General features: G+C 36.4%; 1 protein-coding gene across 13 annotated transcripts in view; it reads left to right on the top strand.

The window, feature by feature from the left end:
• The window catches only part of ENAH (ENAH actin regulator), a 157,726-nt gene extending 136,346 nt beyond the window's left edge, over positions 1-21,380 (top strand). For 7 of the 13 annotated variants that reach the window (XM_059065720.2, XM_059065724.2, XM_059065678.2 and 4 more), the window contains 9 exons: positions 892-1,196; positions 2,161-2,306; positions 2,469-2,526; positions 3,787-3,835; positions 7,408-7,474; positions 10,328-10,390; positions 13,833-13,911; positions 17,521-17,578; positions 18,148-21,380. In XM_059065720.2, coding sequence (XP_058921703.1) covers positions 892-1,196; positions 2,161-2,306; positions 2,469-2,526; positions 3,787-3,835; positions 7,408-7,474; positions 10,328-10,390; positions 13,833-13,911; positions 17,521-17,578; positions 18,148-18,185 — 863 coding nt within the window. In that variant the 3' untranslated portion in view covers positions 18,186-21,380. The remainder of the gene's footprint in view (positions 1-891; positions 1,197-2,160; positions 2,307-2,468; positions 2,527-3,786; positions 3,836-7,407; positions 7,475-10,327; positions 10,391-13,832; positions 13,912-17,520; positions 17,579-18,147) is intronic. The other 6 variants (XM_059065723.2, XM_059065725.2, XM_059065699.2 and 3 more) reach the window with 1 other exon arrangement.
• The last annotated feature ends 2,378 nt before the right edge of the window (positions 21,381-23,758 follow it).

Here is a 23,758-nt window from a genome sequence, read left to right as displayed (position 1 = left end):
CTATATTCTTCGAGCAATTTATGATTCCAGTTTGTGTAACTGTTCAAAGTTAGCAGTTTCAAAAAACTTACCGCCCAGTTTACAAATAACATTTTATTTGTCCTAAAATACCCCTTTAAGCCTTAAGGAAGGGGGAGGACCTACAGTGTCAGTCTCCTGGTTCTTGTTCTTGTCCACTCCTTTGTGATTTTACAAGATCTGGACATTTCTCTCTTAACCCTTGTCTTCTGTACTTCAAATTCTGTGTCTCCTAATTATTTCTGATAGTTGTTTTGAGGTTTTACTTTGTTCTGGTAGATTCCTTTACTTCAATGATTCTCAGTTCTCTTTATACATTGCTTTTAAATGTGGAATATTTTTGAGATATTGAAGCCTGGGACCCACCCTTCTTTCATGTTCTCAATTCAGCCACTTTGGAAAGCAAGTAACTATATGCTTTCACTGTTGTAGAATTTATTGTCTCAACTCTTAAGGTTTACCCAGATTATTTTGGTCTGTTATTTTGAACAGCACTAACTGCCATCCTATACATTCATTTGTCTTTTCAGGGATGCTGCCTCTGTCCCACATTTTATAAGCATTTATTTAGTTGATTTACCAAATGCCCTTGAGCAAAAAAAAAAAAAAACCCAAAAACTAATTTAGACGATCTGTTGCAAAGTTCTATTAATAAAGCTCTAACAGTAAAGGGAGTGGTTATACACTTTGGCCTTAATTGTTAGTATTTTTTTAATACTGATTTGGACTTTAAATATTATGGTAAATTGAACTCATTAATTTGTACTAAATGTTCAAGTCAAGTTAATTTAGCATGTCATTCTACATGCTTTTCCTCCTCAGATAGTGTCACTTAGCTCTGTTGTTGATGGTCTTAACATTTCTTTCTCTCAGGCATTGTCTTGGGACCACCTGCACCTCCACCCCCTCCTCCACTCCCACCAGGTCCTGCCCAGGCATCAGCCGTACTTCCTCCTCCCCCAGGACCCCCTCCACCCCCTCCACTTCCATCCTCAGGGCCCCCGCCTCCACCTCCTCCACCGCCTCTTCCTAATCAAGTACCCCCTCCTCCCCCGCCACCTCCTGCTCCTCCCCTCCCTGCATCTGGATTTTTTTCGGGATCCATGTCTGAAGACAATCGCCCTTTAACTGGACTTGCAGCTGCAATTGCTGGAGCAAAACTTAGAAAAGTGTCACGGGTAAATGCATTTCCTGATTAATTGTATGTTTTATATTATGTCTTATTCTGTCTCAGTATCTAAAACATTGAATTTATTGTATTCTGATTTTATGAACCCTATGTTATTAACTTCATTGACTAAAAATCGTGTGAAATAACTTAAACTTAATTAAAGTTGCAAGAATCATAGAGTTTCTGTAACATTCAGAAAATGTTAACACTTAACATTTTACCATATTTGCTTTATTATTCTTTGTGTATGTTTCCTTCTGCATAAATAGACACACACACTCTCTCTCTCTCTTTTTGTCTGAATTGAGAATAAATCAGAGACACCTTGCCCCTATTTCCCTAAATACTTCACTGTGTATTTTGTAAGAACAAGGACATTCACCTACATGACCACAGCATGATTATCAAAATCAGGAAATTAAATTGATACAATACTATAATCTACAAATCTATTCAAGTTTCATCTGTTGTCCAATAATGTCTTTTATGGCATTTTTTTTCTCCTCCAAGATCACCTGTTATATTTTGTTGTAATGTCTCTTTACTTTTAATCTGTAACATTTCCTCAATCTCCTCTTTCATGATATTGACAGTTTTGAGGACAACAATATAATTATTTTGTAGATCATCCTTCAGTTTGGTTTATCTGATATTTTCCTAAGATTTGATTCGAGTTATGCATTTTAGGGGGCAGGTTTTACATTTTTTACTACCAACGTATTATGTCCTTTTCAGTGTATTACACAAGGGGACGTGTGATAGCATTTTATCCCATTATTGATGATGTTAGCTTTGATAAAACTTCACTGATACATAAAATTACTCCATTGGTCCTTAAAGTTTAAAAAATAATATCTAGGTGTTTTTATTGAAATTAATGCTGATATATCCTTCTGTTTTGAATGTAATATATTAATAAACATAGGATTGTCCCACATAGGAGTTTATTATATATGTATATTCTCATTAAGATGGAGGATGCCTCTTTCCCAAGCGGAGGAAATACCATTGGTGTGAATTCGGCCTCATCTAAAACAGATACGGGTCGTGGAAATGGACCCCTTCCGTTAGGTGGCAGTGGTTTAATGGAGGAAATGAGTGCCCTGCTGGCCAGGAGGTGAGTGAGAAATTATATGGATGTGTCCAGAATTGAGAGGATTTTGTCCTCTCACTTTTATTCTAAGTATAATTTAACTAGATGCAGTTCTTCCCTTTTGGCATAGCTTTACACTAAGTTACTTGATGTTTTTTTTAAAAAATTGATTTACCTTCTTTCTAGGAGGAGAATTGCTGAAAAGGGATCAACAATAGAAACAGAACAAAAAGAGGACAAAAATGTAAGTTAATAAAAATAGTCTACTAATGGAGACTTCTCTGGTGGGCTAGTGGTTAAGACTTTGCGCTTCTACTGCAGGGCCGCGGGTTCAATCCCTGGTTGGGGAACTAAGATATCCCACATGCCGCGTGGTGCAGGCAAAAAATAAATAAGTAAAAATAAAAATAGTCTGCTACACCTGAAAATGTGAAATTCAGGTATAGCTCATTCAGGAAATTGTGTCAAAGATTAGTTTGAACTTAATTAATTTCAACTAACAGTTGTTTCTTTTTAACTCTTCAGATACTAAAAATGGTATTATTAGTAAATTTTTAATGACATTCTTAGTAAAATGGGTTGAATGTGTGGAGTTGGGGGAAAAGCACTGAAATTCTCACCTTTAGAGTTTAATTCTGTACCCAAGCCTACCATTGAAGGAGTGACTGACCTTTTACTGGGTTTTTTAAATCTCTTAGAGTCTCAGTTTCCTTGCATTTATAAATTTATTTATTTATTTATTTTTGGCTGCGTTGGGTCTTTGTTGCTGTGTGTGGGCTTTCTCTAGTTAGTTGCAGCAAGCGGGGGCTACTGTGTGTTGCGGCGTGTGGGCTTCTCATTGTGGTGGCTTCCCTTGTTGCGGAGCACAGGCTCTAGGCACGTGGGCGTCAGTAGTTGTGGCTCGCGGGCTCTAGAGCGCAGGCTCAGTAGTTGTGGCGCACGGGCTTAGTTGCTCTGCTGCATGTGGGATCTTCCCCAGCCAGGGCTCGAATCTCTGTCCCCTGCATTAGCAAGCGGATTCTTAACCATTACATCACCAGGGAAGTCCAGTTTCCTTGCATTTAAAATGAAGGAATTAGACTAAATCACGGTTTTCAAATGTTTCCCCTAGGAGCCCTGTGGCCGTTAGCTGTGCCCCCCTCTCTAGCAGAGGGCAGACTCTGCTTTATTTGTTTTATATATTAGTGTTTAACAGTATAATTGTTTTCCCTGCTGCATTTGGCCTTCTTTGATGCCATTCAAATCTCTCTCTCATATCTGGCTTAATCACATTGGCAAGCACAGCTCTCAGTGAGGACGCGTGAGGAAAGGAGCCATGGGGAGTGGCAGGGGGTGGGAGTAGGGGTGGAGGTGCTAGGATAAGAAAAAGGTCTAAACTAGTGTAGAAGGGAGAAGAGATTGTTGAAGGGAAAATTGAGAAATGGCAGAAAGTGTGAAACACCAAATGTCTACAACAGGTTTCTAGAAGATGTGGTATTATTAATATGTATTTCTGTATATTTAGGAAGATTCAGAGCCTGTAAGTTCTAAGGCCTCTTCAACAAGTACACCTGGTAAGTTCGAGATTATATTTTAACCTTTATGAACTTTCTGTAAATATCAACACTCAATTAAAAATTCCCCATTTCCCCATGTTTGGATAAAGTGACTGCTTAGTTCCTAAAATGTTCAAGTTCTTTGTTCACACTTGAGAGCACTGACTTTTTCCTCTACCTTTTGTGACCCCAGAAGCAGCTGTTAATTGCTTTCCGATATTGGGAGATCTATTAAAATCCAAAGTATTTTTCTGATGACTCTTTCTCTGAAAATCATGATTTTTGCACATTCCGTGTATATTATCGTTAATGACTTGAAGTTATTCACTTAAACAAGGAAAAATATGTTATCCATATGAAAGGGAAATATTTTTAGTCATTGATTCTTAAAGGTAAGGATTATGTGAGCATGTAGCTACTAGCATTGAAGTCTATCTCAAAACATTCTCCCATTGAATCGTCATTTTAGCCATTCATTTGCATAATATTGATAATCAAGGAAATAAAGCTTCTAATTTGTAAGGTTGAAAAAATGTTAAACAACAGGGATTTACTGTATAGCACAGGGAACTATATTGTAATAATCTATAATGGAAGGGAATATATATCTGTGTGTGTATAACCGAGTCACTGTGCTGTACACCTGAAACTAACACAATATTATAAATCAACTATATTCTTCAATTAAAAAAATAATATAAAAAAATCTCCTTAAAACTTTTGGGAAATGTTCTTGAATTCAGTAAAATTTCTGACATTGAGAAGTCTTGGGCATAGAATATATTACTTAGAATATTAACAAAATACATTTCACTGGAGGTATTTAATGATGACAATATCCATATTTAGAATATGAGATTGTTACAGTGTACATATCATTTCTTCATATTTGACTAAAGGCTAAGCACTAGACTGTCTGTTCATCTCCTTACCTAGTTTGGAATGAAGTGACATAAGTAAATTTGATGAGTTTGATGAATTAATATCTAGAATGAGCCATAAGAATCCATTATAGGGAATTGTCTATAACCACTCATTCTCATTATTGAATAGTGACTCTTCAGCGGTCTGATTGCTGTATTATAATTAATATTGTGACTGTGAATTAAGTTTTCCTCTGAATAGGACTCAAATCAGTTTATGTTATCTTCATTAAAAATTCTCTGGTTTGTGACATTTTACCTTTATTTTCTATAAGCCAAATTCAAAATACATGCTGTTATTAAAACCATAGATGTTTTAGAATTCAACTATAATTTGGGGTCACAGAAACTTTTAGAATTTGAAAAGAGCTATGAACCTTCTCTCAGGGAGGGAAATATCGTCGTATTTTTATACAAAATCAGTCACCATTGCAAAATATTCGTGAATTCCCTGAGGGTTCTCTATGGACTCCAGTTAAGAACTCCTTATCTAACATATATCCCCTTATTTAAAATATGAAAACTGAAGCATGGATTTTGCATGTGTTTGTGTGTGTGTGTTTGCCACATGTGTGCCATGTTTATAAAATTAAGGATTCATTCAGAAGGCCTGGAGCCTTCTTTTTTTTCACTTGTTTCAGTCAAAAAAAATTTTTTTCCCCTAATTGCCACGTGTCAGACACTTGGCAGGCCAAAAAGAAGCGAAAGATAAAAAGTCACCCTAAGCACAAGAAATCCATGGTTCAGCTGGGATGATGAGATACACACAAGTGAAAAGTTCATCTTTTACAACCATGTGTAGAATATTAAATAATGTGTCAAAGAGGGAGGAGATTGTATAGTTTGGAGTCATCTGGGTCATCTTTGTAGGGAAAAAATGACATTTTACCCTGCCTTAAAGAGTATTTACCTTAGCTGAAAGTAGAGAAGGGGTGCTGTTTCAGGAAGTGGGTATGTCATGGGCAAAGATGGGGAGTTGGAGCTGGAAGAGACTAGGAAATATCAGGTAGGCTTGCCTGACTAGGATGGAGGGTTCTTTTTGAGGAGTATTGGGGGAGAAAGTTTGGAAAAGCAAGTTAGAAGTAAAACGTTGAAAGCTTTTTATGAAAAGATCAGGAGTTTAGACCTCATCCTGCAAAGAATTGAGTTGACAACTGAAACTGTTCTAGGAACATTAAAATTGCCGTTGTGAGCAGAGTGACGTAGAAATCAGGGAGGACCAAGATAGGGAAACTGGTGCCAGTAAGGATTTGGTGTGTTGCCAAAGACCCGATGAAGGCAACCCAGCCTCTGTCCTTCCCCCTGAAACCGACCTGGAGCCCCCTCAGAGAGAACACGGCCTCACTATCTGCAGAGCCAAACTGAACTGCTCTTCCTCAAAACCAGATGCGCTCTCTGAAGATTAAAGGATAGTTCTGGTTTGGCTGATTGAGAAAGGACGTCAGCCAACTGTTAAATGGTAGCAATTGCTACATCCTATCATGTTGGAATTATTTCTTCGTCTCTTTGCCTGCCTCTTCTTTAGTGACAGTGTCCTAATGGCTATTCTCTGCCTGTCCAGTTGTCCTTCAGGATTTCCCTGTTTTCCCCTCCTCTGGCAGATGTCTCTTGGATGTGTTTCTGGCTCTGTCTGTCGTGAACCTCCTCTGATTATCTGATGTCCCCTGGCTCACTCTGTGGTGGTCAATGAGAGAGTGTGTTAGCTGTTAGAATGCAGATGAAGGAGTAACCATTGATTGACTGACAGGGAGTAAAGCAAGATGAAAGATGACTTTGTTTCACACCTAGGTGACTGAATGCAACAGAAATCCAGAACAAAAGCAGTGTTTCAGAGTTTGAGTTTAAGTTTAGTTTTGCATATGTGCAGTTTGAAAAGAGGACAAGCTACCTCAGCAAGAATGTGCATAGGCCAGTTGAGGGGCTACATTGGAGCTCAGACCAGTTTTTTTAGCTAAAACTCTGCACAACTTGTGTGTAGACTTGATTCTCATGCGGCCCAGATTCATCCTTCCATGACAAGCTTCCACTCCAGATTTCGCCCAGTCATCCAGGGAGGCCAGTGATGGCATCAGCGAGGCAGCCCAGATTAGAAAAACAGTTCAAAGCACAATCAACTAAAAGCTCAGAGGGAACTTTATTTAACTGGAGTTGTCTGCTAAGTCGCAAGAATTGGATTCGTTGTTTGACAGTCAAGGAAGTACAGTACAGTCAGATGATTCTGAAATATATTTTGAGTTTGAATTTTTTCCCAAGAGGACTGTTTGAATTTAGATTAAATATTGAAGTACACGAACACATTAAAGATTCTTTTTATTCGTTTTACCATTGGCACTAAAAATAGTTTAAAAGAGTACAGTTAATACTGTCCCATTCTAATAAATTTAAACTGTCCTTATTAATTTAAAATAATTTTCACAATTCCATTCTGATTAATTAAAATTGTCCTACTCTTAATCTTATTATCCCATCTTTATTAGAGAAACTTCTTACCATCTGGTGTTTAAAATCATTGTATTTTAGATTTAACAATCTAAGTTCTTCCCAGGGAAACTTGTCATACTTGCTTATTAATTTCTTCTCATTTGGGGTCTGAAATGGTACAAATTAGAATCCGAACTCTGGGAGCATATGGGATATTTAATAACTTATGTTCTTTTATTTTTAAAGAACCGACAAGAAAACCTTGGGAAAGAGCAAGTACAATGAACGGCAGCAAGTCACCTGTTATTTCCAGGTATCAATTTTTTTCCGAAGTTTTATTTTAGAATTGTACCTGAAAAGAAACCTGCATTTTTATTGTAGAAAAAATTCAAATGGTAGATCTGAAATCGTCCAAAGGAGCAAATAAAACATCTATAATCCTATTGCTGTTGGATGACCACTAAGCCCCCCTGTATTTTTATTAGTAATTGTCTAAATTCTACCCTATGCTTATTATTGTCACCCAGGTTGTCTGAAATTTTAAGATAGCTTCATTCCTCCCAATTTTTTTATTTTGAAAAAATTCAGAACTGCAGAAAAGTTGAAAGAATAGTATAGCAAACATCCGTGTACCCATCACTTAGATTCACCAGTTATTAACATTTTGCCAGCATTGGCTTGAACTCATATCTGCACTTCCACACTTTCTTCTCTCTGAATAGGTGGAAGGCAGTTTGCAAATATGTGCTGCTTCAGCCTGAATACGTTAGCATTTTTATTAAGAAACAGGACATTCTCCTGTATAACCTCAATACCATTATCCCTATCAGTAAACAACATTGAGCTTTTGCAAGAAACTTATGTTTTAAACTGAAAGGCAGCTGGAGAGAAAAAGCTACAATGTTTAAGAGAGAGTAAAATAAAACCTAAAATTTTGAATTTATAAAGTAGAAAGATTTATTTTTCAGTTGAAACTTCTGATTATAATCGAGTTAGAAAAGATAATGCTCAGAAACAAGACTGGTTAATTCGTGTTTCTACAAGTGGCTTTGTATGCATGGTCAAACAAATTCAGTACTTCTTAGCCAGGCATACTTTACTATCATAACTAACTTTATATCAGAGGTCTTTAAACATAGATGAAACTTTTTCTTGGTTTATGAGACAGTTTAAAGGACTCATTTTTTCCAGAGAAAGGTATGTATCTAGAGACTAAAAAGTTTTTTCGCCTTTTCTTTCTGAGCTATTTGCCTTATTTTTGCCTCATAAAAAGCAAACTTGAGTCTAATTATAGAAACCTAATAAAGAAAAATGCAAGAATAGATCTTATATTGTCACAAGTCTGTTGTGTGTTAGCTTCAATCTAAGTTTGGATTTGTTTTTTGTGTGGTTCTTTCTGTTGGTGGAAAGATTTGGTGATGACATAGTTATTTAAGCTCTGCAAAGAAACTGGGGCTTTTTTGAAGTATAGAAGCTTTCAGTTTCTAAGTGACTGAAAGATGAATATATTTGATTTTAGAAGAAAACGGCAGAATTGCTTTTGGTGAACATGTTTTTGCAGTAGAGTAGAAAAATTGCACATTTATGTTCTTGGGTGCCTAATTGATGTGGCCTTCTAATGCATCTCCAGTAGTTGTTACAGATTTTCTTCAGTAGCACATTACGAAGCCTGGTTTATCAAATGCATATCAGAACAGAACTGTGACGTGCCATTTGTCCTTTGTCGCTACTTTCATCCCTTCCTCATTGATAGGGATTCTGTAGTGAGCTTGACTAAAAGTAAACTTAAATTCATGGCAAAAGTCCTACCTTAGAAGGGACATGGAAAAGCTTCTCCAGGTGGAATGTATGTGTTCCTTGATGTGGGTGGGTTCATTTAATGAAGGAAAGAATTTTATTTCAGAGATTTTTCAGACTTCTAAAGGAAGTTTAAGTTAAGTGCTCTAAACATCACCATTGAAAAAATATTTTGTCAAATATGGGTTCTTATATCTAGTAGTGTATTGTAATGATGTTCCAGCTCTGGTAGATAGTTTTCCTCTCTTCCCCAAATAGACGTTCCAATTATTTCCTGAGCACTTATATCCCTTTTGATAGATTTGATCCAACCACTGATACATAAGTCTTAAAATTTCACTACAAGCAGTTGTGGTTTTTTTGTTGTTTTTTTTTTTTGCGGTACGCGGGCCTCTCACTGTCGTGGCCTCTCCCGTTGCGGAGCACAGGCTCCAGACGCGCAGGCTCAGCAGCCATGGCTCACGGGCCCAGCCGCTCCGCGGCACGTGGGATCCTCCCGGACTGGGGCACGAAACCGTGTCCCCTGCATCGGCAGGTGGACCCTCAACCACTGCGCCACCAGAAAAAGACTAATAACTGTATTGCTTTTCTTCCTAAATTATTTACCCCGTTCCTTCTGATAGCAAGTATATTGGCCATTTTTTGTTTTTATTTAAGCACACTTTATTCTTGCACAGTACTGAAAGTACCCATTTCTCTTCTGAATATCCATGTGAAAATTATGTTGGTGATAAGATGGATTAATATCCTATAATATACATGAGATATTGCATTATGCTACATTTATTAAGCGAAGATGTCAGACAGAATAAAAGCAAGAGTGTTGTAGTTAAAAATGCTCTAAATCATGACTGGAACATAACATTGGAAAGTTTGTGAATTCTTCCTGTGGTTTTTATTAAGAGCTTACAGATCTTGTATTCAAGATGGAGAAAAAGTTCTTTATGTGCCTCCTGAGAAGAGTTAATTATGTATATACTTCAAGCTATAGTGATTTTTATTGTGTTTTTTATTTGAGCCTGTAGTTTTATTTATATTCACTCTAATAGAAATGTCTTTGGTTGTGTTCTGATACTTGTTGAATCTTTGTATAGGTAGATTTTACTATGTTTGCAGTCTATAAAAGTAGCCATTGCGTAATGATTTTTTAAAATTCTCTTTAATTGTCAAGTAAACAGTGTCCTTACATAACTAGACTCAGTCTCCAAATAATTTTTTTTAATTGGAAAAAAAAATTATTTTAAAGTTAATGGACTCCTTTAATTCTTCTGTTTGCTATAACTAAAAAACCTATAAAACAGTAACATAATGAGAATTAATTTTTAAAGTTCTATTGTATACCCCTTTAAATGGTTTTTCCCCTTCATAGACGGGATTCTCCAAGGAAAAATCAGATTGTTTTTGACAACAGGTCCTATGATTCATTACACAGGTATCATCCTGATGTGACTTTGTGATTTGAGACTTTGAAATAATATGTTCAGGATAGGGCTGAGCTTTTTCTACATGGATTGGTAATCACCACAAGGGAGAGATGTAGAAAGATCGAGTCTTTCATATTTAGCTGTATTTAGAACACATTTTTTAAAAATTCTGAGCGATTTTAATGAGAAAAATTAATAGATTAATAGTATTCATTTCCCTGCCATCAGTTTATATTTGGATTATGATAAATATAAATGATAAACATATCAGAAATACTAACGTGGGAATCTAAGGCCTCATATATCTAGAGTGTTTGTAGCTTTTGCATTTTTTTAAAAAAATTTTATTTATTTTTTTTGCGGTACACGGACCTCTCGCTGTTGTGGCCTCTCCCGTTGCGGAGCACAGGCTCTGGACGCGCAGGCTCAGCAGCCATGGCTCACGGGCCCAGCCGCTCCGCGGCATGTGAGATCTTCCCGGACCGGGGCACGAACCCGCGTCCCCTGCATCGGCAGGCGGAGTCTCAACCACTGCGCCACCAGGGAAGCCCTGCATTTTATTTTAAAGGCCTTTCTCTTTATGAGTATAAGACAAGGCTTTAAAAAGTTGAATAGAGGATCCTGTACTGTTTGTCACTGGAACACAGGACAGTATTATAGCCACAATTGTGAATAATTTATTATTTGAGGAAAATCTCTATTTCCTACATACTTTGCAGTATATTGAGTATCTTTAACAACCTAACATCTAACATCCTTGAGATTATTTCTTTTCTAGGATGAGTCTTATTATACCGTTTTTTAATTAAGAAAACTTAGGATATGAGCCATGTATTTCTTTCTTAATTAAAAAATTGACAATTTCTTTAAATCCTCAAGTGCTTAAGCCATATTTAGAATTAATTTGGCAGAATAGAGACTTAAACAGTTGTAGTACAGTTATTTTATAGGCAGGTATCTAGAAGCAACACTCATAAAGTAATAAAAACCTCTGAGAATCCCCCTTTTTTGTTATCAATTATGGTAAAAACCCTTATGTTAGAAATAACTGAGACATACCCATGTTATTATATACATCTATTTTTTAAAATACCCATCAAGTCTACTGGGAGCATGAATTATATAGTATATGGAGGGGGTGTCTATGGCAGTGAGTAAGGAGTTCTGTAATCAGACTCTGTGTGGCCAAATTGTTATTAGCTACAATTATTTTCATGCCGTAGATGATTAAAATATTTGGTAAGTTCATTTTGTCAGCCAGTTAAATCTGCATAAAGTGTTTATAATACAATATTGAAACAGTTTCTCCTGCTTTTTTTGAGATGGTTTAATTGTTTTGACCAAAAGACTTATTTAGAAAATTTGCTAGCACATAGAAAAGTAACATTTAACAATGAGATTTTCTGTTGTAAATCTTCTCAGTTACCTTGCTGCTTTCATATGTAGTGCCCCCTGGGATAATGTTGATAAGCCTTTTTTGAGAAGTGGTGATTACGTCTTTCCTTCAGTATGAAAAGTTCCCCCCTTTAGTTAATTATCACGGTGGTGGTGGTGGTGGTGGTGGTGATGGTGGTGGTGGTGGTGGTGGTGGTGGTGGTGATGATGGTGGTGGTGGTGGTGGAGGAGGAGGAGGAGGTGGATTGCATGTTAGCATGAGTTAAAGTTTTTAAAATTGCATGTTTCCACAATTTTCTGTTATATAACAAATTTTTTACATTGTTCATTAAATATGGATATATTCATAACATACTGCCTGGTTAAGTAGCAGACCGTAGTTATTCACATGAATTACAGGGATAGTCTGTAACATCTTATCAAAAAACCTGACAGAAAAACTCATACGAACTCTTTGGCCAACCCAGTATAAGTTTAGGAGAAAACAGTTAGCTAGTTTGTACCAGTTAAATGTGAAATGTAAAAGAAAAGCAGAATAAATAATAATTTACTTCTGGAGAGCAGGAATGGACACTATGGGTAAATGAAATGCACAGTATGTCAACCTTTATGAATATTTACTGTATAGACCAGACTCTCCAGAGCACTGTGACTTGCACACTGTGGATCTCAATACATCTTAACTGACTTTGGAATTAAGTAGTCTCAGCAAAGTGAAAAAGGTGTATTGTCTCAAGAGGGAAGGAAGTATGTCATATAAATCGTCTTATCCAACCCAGGGCCTAGCTCAGTGCCTCTTGAATGAGGTTTTCTGAAAGTTATTATTTTTCTTGTTCATATAAACATAGCAGCAGATATGTAATAAAATCCTTTGTCTTCCTTCACAACAGTCTTTTAAGTTGTCATGTTTGATATTAAAGCAGATTAACTCAATATTTCATCTTCACAAGCAGTGCCTATGGGTTTGAAGTATGAATCTGCCTTATAAGAATTGTAAATCTGAAAAAGTTATTATACCTATTGAATCTTGGTTCAGATTTCTAACATTGGTACTCTGAAAAGTTGGAAATATATGACCTGACTAATGGTTTTCATTTGCATTGATTTGTGACCCTTAAAGAGTGGCCACTTAGTATATAGTAAACCTGAAAATAAAGGACCATCTAATTAAAATTCTAGATTTTCCACTTAGTATTTTCTCTCATTGCCAGAATTGGAGAGGGAGCCATGACTGACTGACTTGAAAAAAATATACCTAATACTTAAGACATTTCTTCATGTAAAATTTTTAACAGAAGCTAAGCTTTTGAAAGTGCAATAGTAATTGACCATCTGCTTCTGTGTGGCATTCCCCTCCCTTTTCCTTTTAAAAAAATAAAATAAGTTTATGGAAGTAGGTAGATGACAATTCAGATGACATCTTCATAAAAACTTCATCGGGAAATAGCCACATAGCAAATTGGATATGAATATACTTTTAATTTAATAATCATTTTTCCAAAATCTTATTTGTTTTGATGCTTAAAATGGAGTGAAATATATACAAAGAAATCATACTCATTAAATATTTTTCCCCCTGCATAGAATTTGTAAATTGATTTATATAGAGTGACATATTCAAGTCTTTATAATTTCCTGTTCATTGGTTTGCCAGATATTTAGTAGATAATGTACAGTTTCAAAAGGAGAAAACATGATTGTTTTGCTTGGGCTGGGATGTTGCAGCTGGCCTCCCGTCGGTCCTGATCACCATATGCCACATGTTACCCAGTTACCCTCCTCGTGCTCCAAGAGTGTTGTCCTCTACTGGAGAAGTCTCATCATCTTACCACCTTTTTCTGATTTCTCTACCAATAACTGATAATACTGAGAAAAGTGAGAAATACTTTCACATGTTCTTATCAGTTCTGCAACTATTAGGACAATTAACTTTTTAACTCGTGTTTTAAGAAATGTACTTTAATCTGGCGTTGGGTTGGTAAGTTTGCAATTACTAATGAACTCATTAAATATCCTAAGCGTTATTTACCTGTCCTGAAAATTTCATTTGTACAGACCAAAATCTGCACCCTCGTCACAGCCCAGTGCCAACGGAGTCCAGACGGAGGGACTGGATTATGACAGGCTGAAGCAGGTGGGCGACCAGTGGCAGCTTCCCTTTATTTGTACTTGTTCTTTTTTAAAAATATCCCATGTGCATATATTTGACAGGTTGCGAATGTGTTTGAAAAGAATGTAGAGTAGATATTTTTTTATACAAGTTAAACAGTGGCATTAGTACTATGTTATTTTTTTCAACTCCTCATGTCTTGGTTCATAAGTTTGCATAAAGTGCCAGCAGTGGTGGAGGGTAGGGGCAATGAATGGTTTAATGGTGTATTATGAACTTTAGATGTAAGTGAATGGTGTACAACTGCTTAAAAAAAAAAATGGGCTTGCACTTTTCACTTATCATCAGCCAAAGTGGACCCACCAAGTCTGGTTTTGGCAAGAATGTGAGGAAAACGGGCACTCTCACCTCACATACTTCTGCTTTCTAGGAAGCAGTTTGGAAAAACAAACCAAAAGCCTTAAAAATAAATGATTTACCTTTGAACCCGGGAATTTCACTTTCAAGAATTTATGTTAAGAAAATAGGATAGAAGTATGTAACTATACAGTGTGGAGGAGGGCTCTGCAGCTTTTAAGGAACCATAACTGAGAATATTGAACAATGAATTGTGAACACTTGCCCACATTAGGTGAAACAGGTAACCATACAGTATGAACAGTTATGTCGATTTTACAAAAAGGAAAAAGACATTGTTCGTATTTTGGATACATATGCATTATATTTAATACTTACATACACAGAAAGAATATGGAAGGAGTAATAGGTGATTTTGGAACCTTGAACTATCTTATTTCTAGAAGAGGTAAATAATTTTTTTTTTTTTTTTTGGTTACGTGGTCCTCTCACTGCTGTGGCCTCTCCCGTTGCGGAGCACAGGCTCCGGACGCGCAGGCTCAGCGGCCATGGCTCACGGGCCCAGCCGCTCCGCGGCACGTGGGATCTTCCCGGACCGGGGCACGAACCCGTGTCCCCTGCATCGGCAGGCGGACTCCCAACCACTGCGCCACCAGGGAAGCCCAAATAATTTTTTTTTTTTTTATGGTGGTGTTTAAAAGATTTGAAATGGAAGGCAGGACATCTTAGTAAAACAACTATCAGTTTTGCAGACCTGAGTACAGATGTGCCTGTAGTGAAAAATTTACTCTTTGTCTTCTTACCCTGCACTTCAGGGTAGCCTCTGAAAATAACAGTTGTACAGATCACTGTAGCAGGCATGTATTGACTGTCTGGTGGGCTTCAGTGCTACGCATTTGCTAGGTTATTAGCATGACATTGTCTCCTAATCCTCATAGTAGGCAGATAACAGTGTTTGTACTCAAGTTGTGCACATCTGAGGTTCAGGGAAGTTAAATTTACTCAGTTCCACAGTCAGGATCAGAACCCATTCTAAAGACACAGACCTACTAGAGAATGGACTTGAGGATATGGGGAGGGGGAAGGGTAAGCTGTGACAAAGTGAGAGAGTGGCATGGACATATACACACTACCAAACGTAAAATAGATAGCTAGTGAGAAGCAGCCACATAGCAGAGGGAGATCAGCTCGGTGCTTTGTGACCACCTAGAGGGGTGGGATAGGGAGGCTGGGAGGGAGGGAGACACAAGAGGGAAGAGATATGGGAACATATGTATATGTATAACTGATTCACTTTGTTATAAAGCAGAAACTAACACACTTAAATTATTAAAAAAAAAAAAAAAAAAAAAAGCAACAAAAAAAGAACCCAGTCTTTCTTCGGAGTCTGCTTTTCCCATTCTATCACTAATTTTTTAAAATGCCAACAAACTTTGAGTGGGGCTTAAAAAGGGACCAATAATGTTGCAATAATGAGTTCAAAGAAAAAGTTAAATAGGAATTAAAGAGACAAATACTAACAATTTCAGATCAACCTGATTTTTATACTGCAAAACTGTTGGAACAGTTCAGTTGAGTTATGTGATTTGAGAAGCATGTGGTCATTGATAATCGAGCCCTTGTTTCCTGTGTGTTAAACATGGCTTTCTTTTCTTGAAAAACATTTTAAAATTGAGCACTTGCACACATTTAAAATATGGTCAGTTCTTGGCAATCTGAAGTAAGGGACTAGAAGAGAAGATAGATTTGATTTTAGGACTGATTTTAAGTTAATTTGAAAAAGGATATCTGTTAGTCCATATAATAACTTCTGTGCCTCGGTTTCCTCATTGGAAAATGAAGGAATTAAATTAATTGATAGTTTTCAACCTTATTTTAAGTGTGAAAAGCTTTTTTAAAAAATGAACCTTAGGGCTTCCCTGGTGGCGCAGTGGTTGAGAATCCGCCTGCCGATGCAGGAGACACGGGTTCGTGCCCTGGTCCGGGAAGATCCCACATGCCGTGGAGCAACTAAGCCCGTGAGCCATGGCCGCTAGGCCTGCGCGTCCAGAGCCTGTGCTCCGCAACGGGAGAGGCCACAACAGTGAGAGGCCCGCATACCGCAAAAAAAATAAAAAAATTTAAAAAAAAATAAATAAATAAAAATAAAAAATGAACCTTAAACACAGAGCAATTTAATGTTACCTGAGGTGTGTGCAGTATTAAAGAAAGTCAAATAACTTGAAATTAATCCTTCCAAAGGATAGCTGTTTTTCACCCATTAAAATTGTGTCACCTTATTAGCCCTTTTAGCTTTCATATTACACAGTCTTCATTTTTTAACTAGGGGGTATCCATTATTTCAAATTGAACTTTATAAATAGAGATTTTGCAAAATATGTAAAGATGGATTGTTTTTCATAGAGGAAGAAGGGCCCAGAACATCACTATTGACTAGAAATATAACACAGGCCACATAGTACTTTAAATTTTTAGTAGCCGCATTAAATACAGAGAAACAGGTGGTATTCACTTTAATATATTTTATTTAACCTAATATAGCCAAAATTATCTTTCAAGATAGAATCAGTATTTTTAAATTACTAATGAGTTATTGTACATTACTTTCTTCATACTAAATCTTGGAGATCTGGTGTCTGTTTTACATTTACAATGCATCTCGCTTCAGACTAGCCACGTTTCAAGTGCTCAGTAGCTATGTGTGGCTGGTCCCTGCCTTCTTGGACTGTGCACGTCCAGCGGGGTCCGATCCTCTTCCTTCCCCACCTATTAGGGCAGCCCCTGAGGGCCCTCCAGGGGGAATCCTAGATTCCTTGAAACTTAGTTTGGCAGCTCTGGTAATTCCTAAGGAATCCCCATACTTCAGACCAGATGACAGATTTGCCAAGCACTGATTGTCCAGTTCACATGTCTTCTTCCTTGAAACTTCTTTATGAATTACCTCTTAGCTCCCAGAAGACTAGATTAAAAGCAGAGCCATTACATTTTCTAGAAATTATCTGAATCATACCTTTCACTGGATGACCAAGTAATTATTTTAGTTTTAGAAAACATTCTGCTTCATAGTTTGCTAAACTAGAATAAGCAAAGATTGGGAAGCAAAGACTATTAAAACAAAATTTACCAAGGTTAATCTTCTAAGACATAAATTGTGACTCTGGAAACAAAAAGCATATATAATATTTCATACATTCTTAAAATTTTATGTGAGCAAGAATCTTTTTAACAGTTTTTTTTTTTTCTGTATTTCTGATGTTTTTCTTTTAATATTTTTAGGACATTTTAGATGAAATGAGAAAAGAATTAACTAAGCTAAAAGAAGAGCTCATTGATGGTGAGTGTCTAAACAAATTTGCTACCCTTATAGAGTAATGTTCAAGAATAGCCATTTTAAAGAAAATGCAAATAAAGAAATACCCAGTTTATTGCTTGAGGGCATAAAACAATTACTTTTCCATATTATTCTGCCTTTTACTTGGTTTAGGATGTCTGGGAGGAGCTCTGTTTCCTTCATATAATGGAAATTATTTGTGAAAATAGGGGTAAGCAAGATTCCTAAGTTTCGGTGTTGAGTAGTATTAGATGGAAAACTAGGTGAACAAGTCTTTCTCTAGGTTACTTCTGTTCATCCATCCCATCCCACTGACCTCTTGTTTTAAGCCCCCAAAATCGGTGTTTTCATTTTGTGTACAAAATGGAGAGAATATATAAATATATAGAAATTAGTGTGGTCTTCGTAAAAATAAGAAAACAAAGATTTCTGCCATGAAAGATGCAAGATCAGTGTGTCTTTTTATTACTGTGAGTTTGAATACAATCGTTCAAATTTCTTAAGAATGAGTCACCCATTTATTTTACCTTATCATTATATTTACTTTTAATATTTTTCCTTTTCCTACCCAGCAATCAGGCAGGAACTGAGCAAGTCAAATACTGCATAGAGAATCAAACTAAGGAGAGATAGGACTTTAATCTGGAGAAAGGAAAAGAAAAAAAAAAAACCTACAAAGAACAACTGTGTTAACAACAACAAAACCCTTACATCTTGTGAGCTGTAAGAAGAAAATGGAGACAAACAGTTGGAAGGAGGGAAAAACCAACATACTTTGAAAGCCTTCAGACATTACTACTCTGGCGATAAGCTGTTTCCCTCACAGTTTTCTGCTTTTCTCTGACCTTTACAACGGGATGGAGGAGAGTCGTATAGGAGTTCCTGTATCAGTTATGCAGAAAATACTGAATCCGTCAGGCAAGATTACCGTGCATTGAAATACTTTCATGTCAAGAGAAAATCGCACGTTTTCCACAATCCATTGCTAAATTAAAGAGGAGAAAGGCTTGAGAATTTTTTTTTCAGAGAATGGTGGTGAGGAATTTAGCAAGTTATGCTATTGTATTGTAAATGTTTCTCTCAGGTTTGTCTTCCTATCATATTTGATATTCCATGAATAATTGAGTTCAGCCCTATGTAGGTTAAGATCATAAAGTGTGGAACAAGTGGAATTGTATGTGCTTTCAAAGGGTGATATTTATAAGAAAGTGTCCTAAAAATGATTTGTTCGGAGTGAGGAATTTTAGAATGATAGGAAGTCTCTCGAGTTTAGCCTTCATGCAATTTTGTAGATTCAAACATAAAATTTGTCCAGAATTTAAAGATTTAGATGCCTTCCTAAATTGTTACAATGCTTTACCAAATCTGTGACTCCTACATAACACAAACCAGTGGTCAAATGTAAAACAGTATATTGTAGATTCACTGTAGGTTTTCAGCCTTTTTTAGATTTATGCACGTGGACATTTTTATAATGTAATTACAACCACCACAAAATTAGCTTTTTAAACTGCAGACAGTAATGCATGTCAAACTAATATGTAGTGGCCTTTTCAAGGCCTAGTCCCAGGGAAAACATTTTGTAGCGTATAGGGGAGCGGGAGGAAGGGAAGGAATAATTTTTTATTTAAAGTGAATTTCTGCACTATCTTCGTTCTCAGTTATCTGCATGAATAATAATGAGGAATATTTTGTGACTTTAATTGGTAAATATGTTAACAGCACCAAGTACTTAATCTTTTACATCATGTCTTCAGCTATTTGTATTTTAACTTGAGTAAGTTCAGTGGTCTGAAACATGATTCTGAGCTTCACATGAATTACATCTTAGTGTGGAACTCAAAAGTTCCATCCCTGAATTTGGCAGTTGTTATTACCTGGGCGCCCTGCAGTTATACAGGTATTCAGGTACACATTCCTGACTACAGAGCTGCTTTTGAACCTTGTTATGTTGAAATACTAGAAAAGTAACAATGATGGCAGCAGTTAAGGTCACAGAAATCATTAGATAAAGGGAAAACAGCGAGGGGGGGGTCCTGCGTAATTTTCTTTTAGTAAATAAAGTGAGACTTAGGTGGTGGGAAGAAGGAACTAGATACTCTACTTACCACCGTGTGTGCGCGTGCATGCGCGCGTGCGTGTTTGTGCGGGTGCTCACGTGTGTGTATGTTATCCACTCCCTTTTCTTTGAAACTTCTAAGATTAAAATAGGGGAGAAATCCTGTATGTTGCAATGATAGAATTTTTTGAAATTTTAGGAAATCACAGTTCTCCAGGCTCTCCATCTTGATTTATGCTTGAGTTATTATGTGCCATATTTGCTTTGAAACCTTTAGTTATCAGTAGTTTTACTAAAATTTTGAAGAAATAATCCACTTTCATCTGCTTTCTAGATTTTCTTAATCTAAGTTCATAAGACAGAACTTGTTGATAGCATAGTTTTTCTAAGCGCTGCAAGTTTGCAGCCATTACCACTTCAAAGAGGTTTGAATGAGGGAATTTTTTTCCCTTGTTAAAATAGTTCCTGTTTCTGTAGAAACTTCATTTTTAGATCTGTGATGGATGAGCTATCATAATTCAAGTATACAGTTCTTTTTTTCTATCAACTCTTCATTGTCATCCAATAGTGAAGACGTTAAAGATGAAGCAAGCTTATGAAGTACTACTTTCTAAAAGAAATAGGAGGCATTTTCATCTTTATTATTGTACTTTTGGTTATGCAAACACTTTGATGATACAAATGTGTATGTCCCCCATAAATCTGGTCAGAAATCACTTTTGATTTTGTTGATTAAGTTGAACAGTCTTTAGTAGGATAGAGTACTGGGTACAAGTGGTCCAAAGTAAGATAAAAGACTATGGTAAAAACGCTAGATCTTAAAAAAGAAACTGGTTTATGCACTAAACGTTTTGTGCCTTGGTCTAATATTAACATGATGTCTGTGTAAAATGACAAAAAGAACCAGTGTTGAATCACGTTTTATTTCCCGTCGTTCTGCATTATCCCAGATTGCTAAATGTGTTCTTTCCAAGAAGTTTGATTGAATTACTGTATACATTTGCTGTCCTATGTGACAGTTTTGTCATTGTTAGAGATTTCAGTAATTAAAATGGGAAACAGAAGCTTAGGTTATTTTCCTTATCAAAACTATGTTCCTTGGAGCCACAATATTATGATGGTTTTCGTGCTCTTGTACATTGGATGTCTTAAGCAGTTTAGGGGATCCTTTCTAATTACAGGAAGGTACTTCTTTCCTTCAACACTGTGATCTGACCTGTGACAAATCTGTACTATACACTATGTAAATGGCTAACAAGTCAATTGCAAACCAACTGAATGTACAAATCTTAGTGCTGGTGCTGAAATCTCTTCAGAATAGTCATCGTGATCTCAAAGTTTGTTTCAAAATTTGCAAGCATCAAGTGTCAATCAAAACTGAAGATGAAACACTAATGAATGTTGAATTCTCATGCTTTAGGTGTACTTCCTTATTAGAGTTTTTGGTTCTCTGCTATTTTTACCATACTGTTTCATTTAAATTTCCTACATGCTAACTTCGTTTGTGCGATTGAAATAAAATTGCAGTATATACGTGTTGCTTGTTTGTGACACTTAGATAATCTTCTGACATAATCTGTTGGTTCTAAAATAAGTTGTATTGAATGTAAAAAACACTCTTTAAAGTCCATGACGTCACTACTTAAAGTTTACATACCAACACTACAAAGATTTCATAAGTCATAAATACTAAGTAATGTATACAAAGGGAATATGTGATAATGTATCTGCTTTTTGCTTGAAATAGCTGTTGGGTGTTCCATGTGTGTTCTTATTTCTCTCGACCCAGCTTGGTACAGTGTCCTACAGTCAAGAGAGTGATAAATGTTTAAATTTACTCCATTTTGTTCTACAGCGTAGATACGTTAAACTCACTTATGCAGTTAAAATTTTCCTTTATATAGTTTGCAGTGTGAAGGATCTTGTAAGGGCCTTACCAAGTACTGAGTTTTAAATATAGTGAAATCTGTATCTATAGTGTTTGTTTATACAGTAGTGTTTGTTTATATAGTGTTCTATATGTAGTTCTTGAAACCCACGTATAAGCAGCAGTACGTTTTATCTGACTCTTACGAAGTACTGATTTTGAGTTCGCTTTAAAATTCTAATGTCTTCATTAGAAATACAACAGTCTTTGTCTTCTTTCTCCTACCGGACCCCAACTTTTCCCTCCCTCATCCTCTCCCCTCCTCCTGGACCCCACGTTCCTGCCACTCACTGACGTTTGCAGTCATTACCCGGTTCACAGGTGTAAACATATTAACTGATTTTTTTCTCTCTGTCCCATCTCGGGTTCTTGCTTCCCTTCATGTATAAATCAGAATGTTTCTCTACAAACTAAGAGTCACTTCCCATTCAAAAATGAATGAAGTAGCAGGTGGTAACCTTTAAAATTTGCCTAGATACAACTTTGTCTCCTAAATGTGTATATACTTTCAGTGCCCTTGTGAAGAATTGGCCTTTAAGTTCTAAGTAGTGTTACCCTTTGAAGCACAGTTTACAACGGTGTGCTACAGGATCTCTGTGATTCCTTTCTGTAGCCATCCTAACTTTGTATATGACCCTATTACCCTTTCAGTTCTATCGATTAAGCATAAGAATGACATCATATAAAGCATACTGTGTGAAAGAACTCTCTAGGAGCTCTTAATTCCTTTATGAAGCTATTGCATAATCTGCTTTCCTGAAGACATTTACTCCAGCATTCACATTAAAACTCCACACGTGTTCCTGGTAGTACCGTTTTTGTTTTTAATAGATGAATTCATATCTGTATATCTTAAAGCTCTAAGGGATGAGAAAGGGATCCCGAGAGTATAATGAAATTAGTGATGCTAATACCTCTGACTTTTCACTGAAAAGCCATTTCATGTTTAGACTTAGATGTTTCTGGAGTATGCATAAGGAATCTTTGTCAATCTGGGTGAATAGAATTTTCCCAGGTATCTTTGGCTACAAAAAGACACAGGGGAGAACATTTCTTTTTAAGAGTAGTTTTCTCTCAAAATAAGCACATTTGCCTAAGAAGCTAAAGTTGGTAACCCCTCAAGAAAGGACTGTTGAGGGTCTAGAATGCAGATTTTCTCTGTTCCAAACTTCCAAATAGGCTGTGGATTATGTTTGTTTCCTGTATGTTGTCTCTAGATAATTTTTGAGGCTCAGTAGTTTTTATATCTGTTCATAATACTTTAAAAGTGAAACCTTCAAATTTTCAAAAAGTCTAAAATTAGAAAAGAAAAAAATATTACTAGAGTAAATTTAGGAGGGTTAGGGATATGCAGCATCAACTTAAATGGAGGTCTAGGATATCTCCCTTGTTGATACCAATGGTGAATTCACAGAGAAGCAAATTGAATCAGCAAGGAGATACAACTGAAAGCTCCTAATGTTATGAACTATGTAAATTTATCTCTTTCTAAAGAGCTTTTTTTTTTTAAGTAACAGTCCCTGTGAGAGGGTAAATAAATGATTGTCATAATGACTTAGGATGTTGAAAGAATTACTGCCACATTTATTGGTTATTTTTGTTAAATCTAATGAAGTCAATATATCTGAAGGTCAAGAAAGGAAAAAAAGGACTTTTCAGTTATTATAGATTCATCTGTTGCACATAAACTCTCTAAGCTGAAATGTTAGTATCAATTAAGGCATGTAGTAGGCTTCAAATACTTGCTGATTAATTTAACATGAAGAATATATAAAGCTGAATCCTCAATTTTAAGTGTTTGAGCCAAAAGGTCACAGTCACTGAGATGTACCCCACTTCTCTGAAGCATGTTGTATACTTGGAGAAGTTGAGCAGCGAGCAGAGCCCCTGGAAGCTTCTGGTATACGGCTGTGGGATTCCTAGGTAGAGGGAAGAAATCAGGGCCTCAGGGAGGCAGCTGAGGGTAGGGAGGACATATGCATCATCTAAAGAGTGTTCTTTTACATCACTTTTTCATGTAACTCTAACTGAAAAAACTCAAATACGACCTTTTCTCAGTGGTTCTGAGAGAAGACAGCTTTCATTTTAATAGAACCTATTAGAAAAACTTACATATTTCATTAGAGGACTAAGTTTGCATTCCATAAGTGTAAAAATCTGTATACAAGTCACAGCCTCATAGTTTATCATGTTTAAA

Source organism: Kogia breviceps, chromosome 1 (genome assembly GCF_026419965.1).
Source record: "Kogia breviceps isolate mKogBre1 chromosome 1, mKogBre1 haplotype 1, whole genome shotgun sequence".
NCBI lineage: Eukaryota > Metazoa > Chordata > Mammalia > Artiodactyla > Physeteridae > Kogia > Kogia breviceps.
This window is presented reverse-complemented; position numbering and strand designations above follow the sequence as displayed.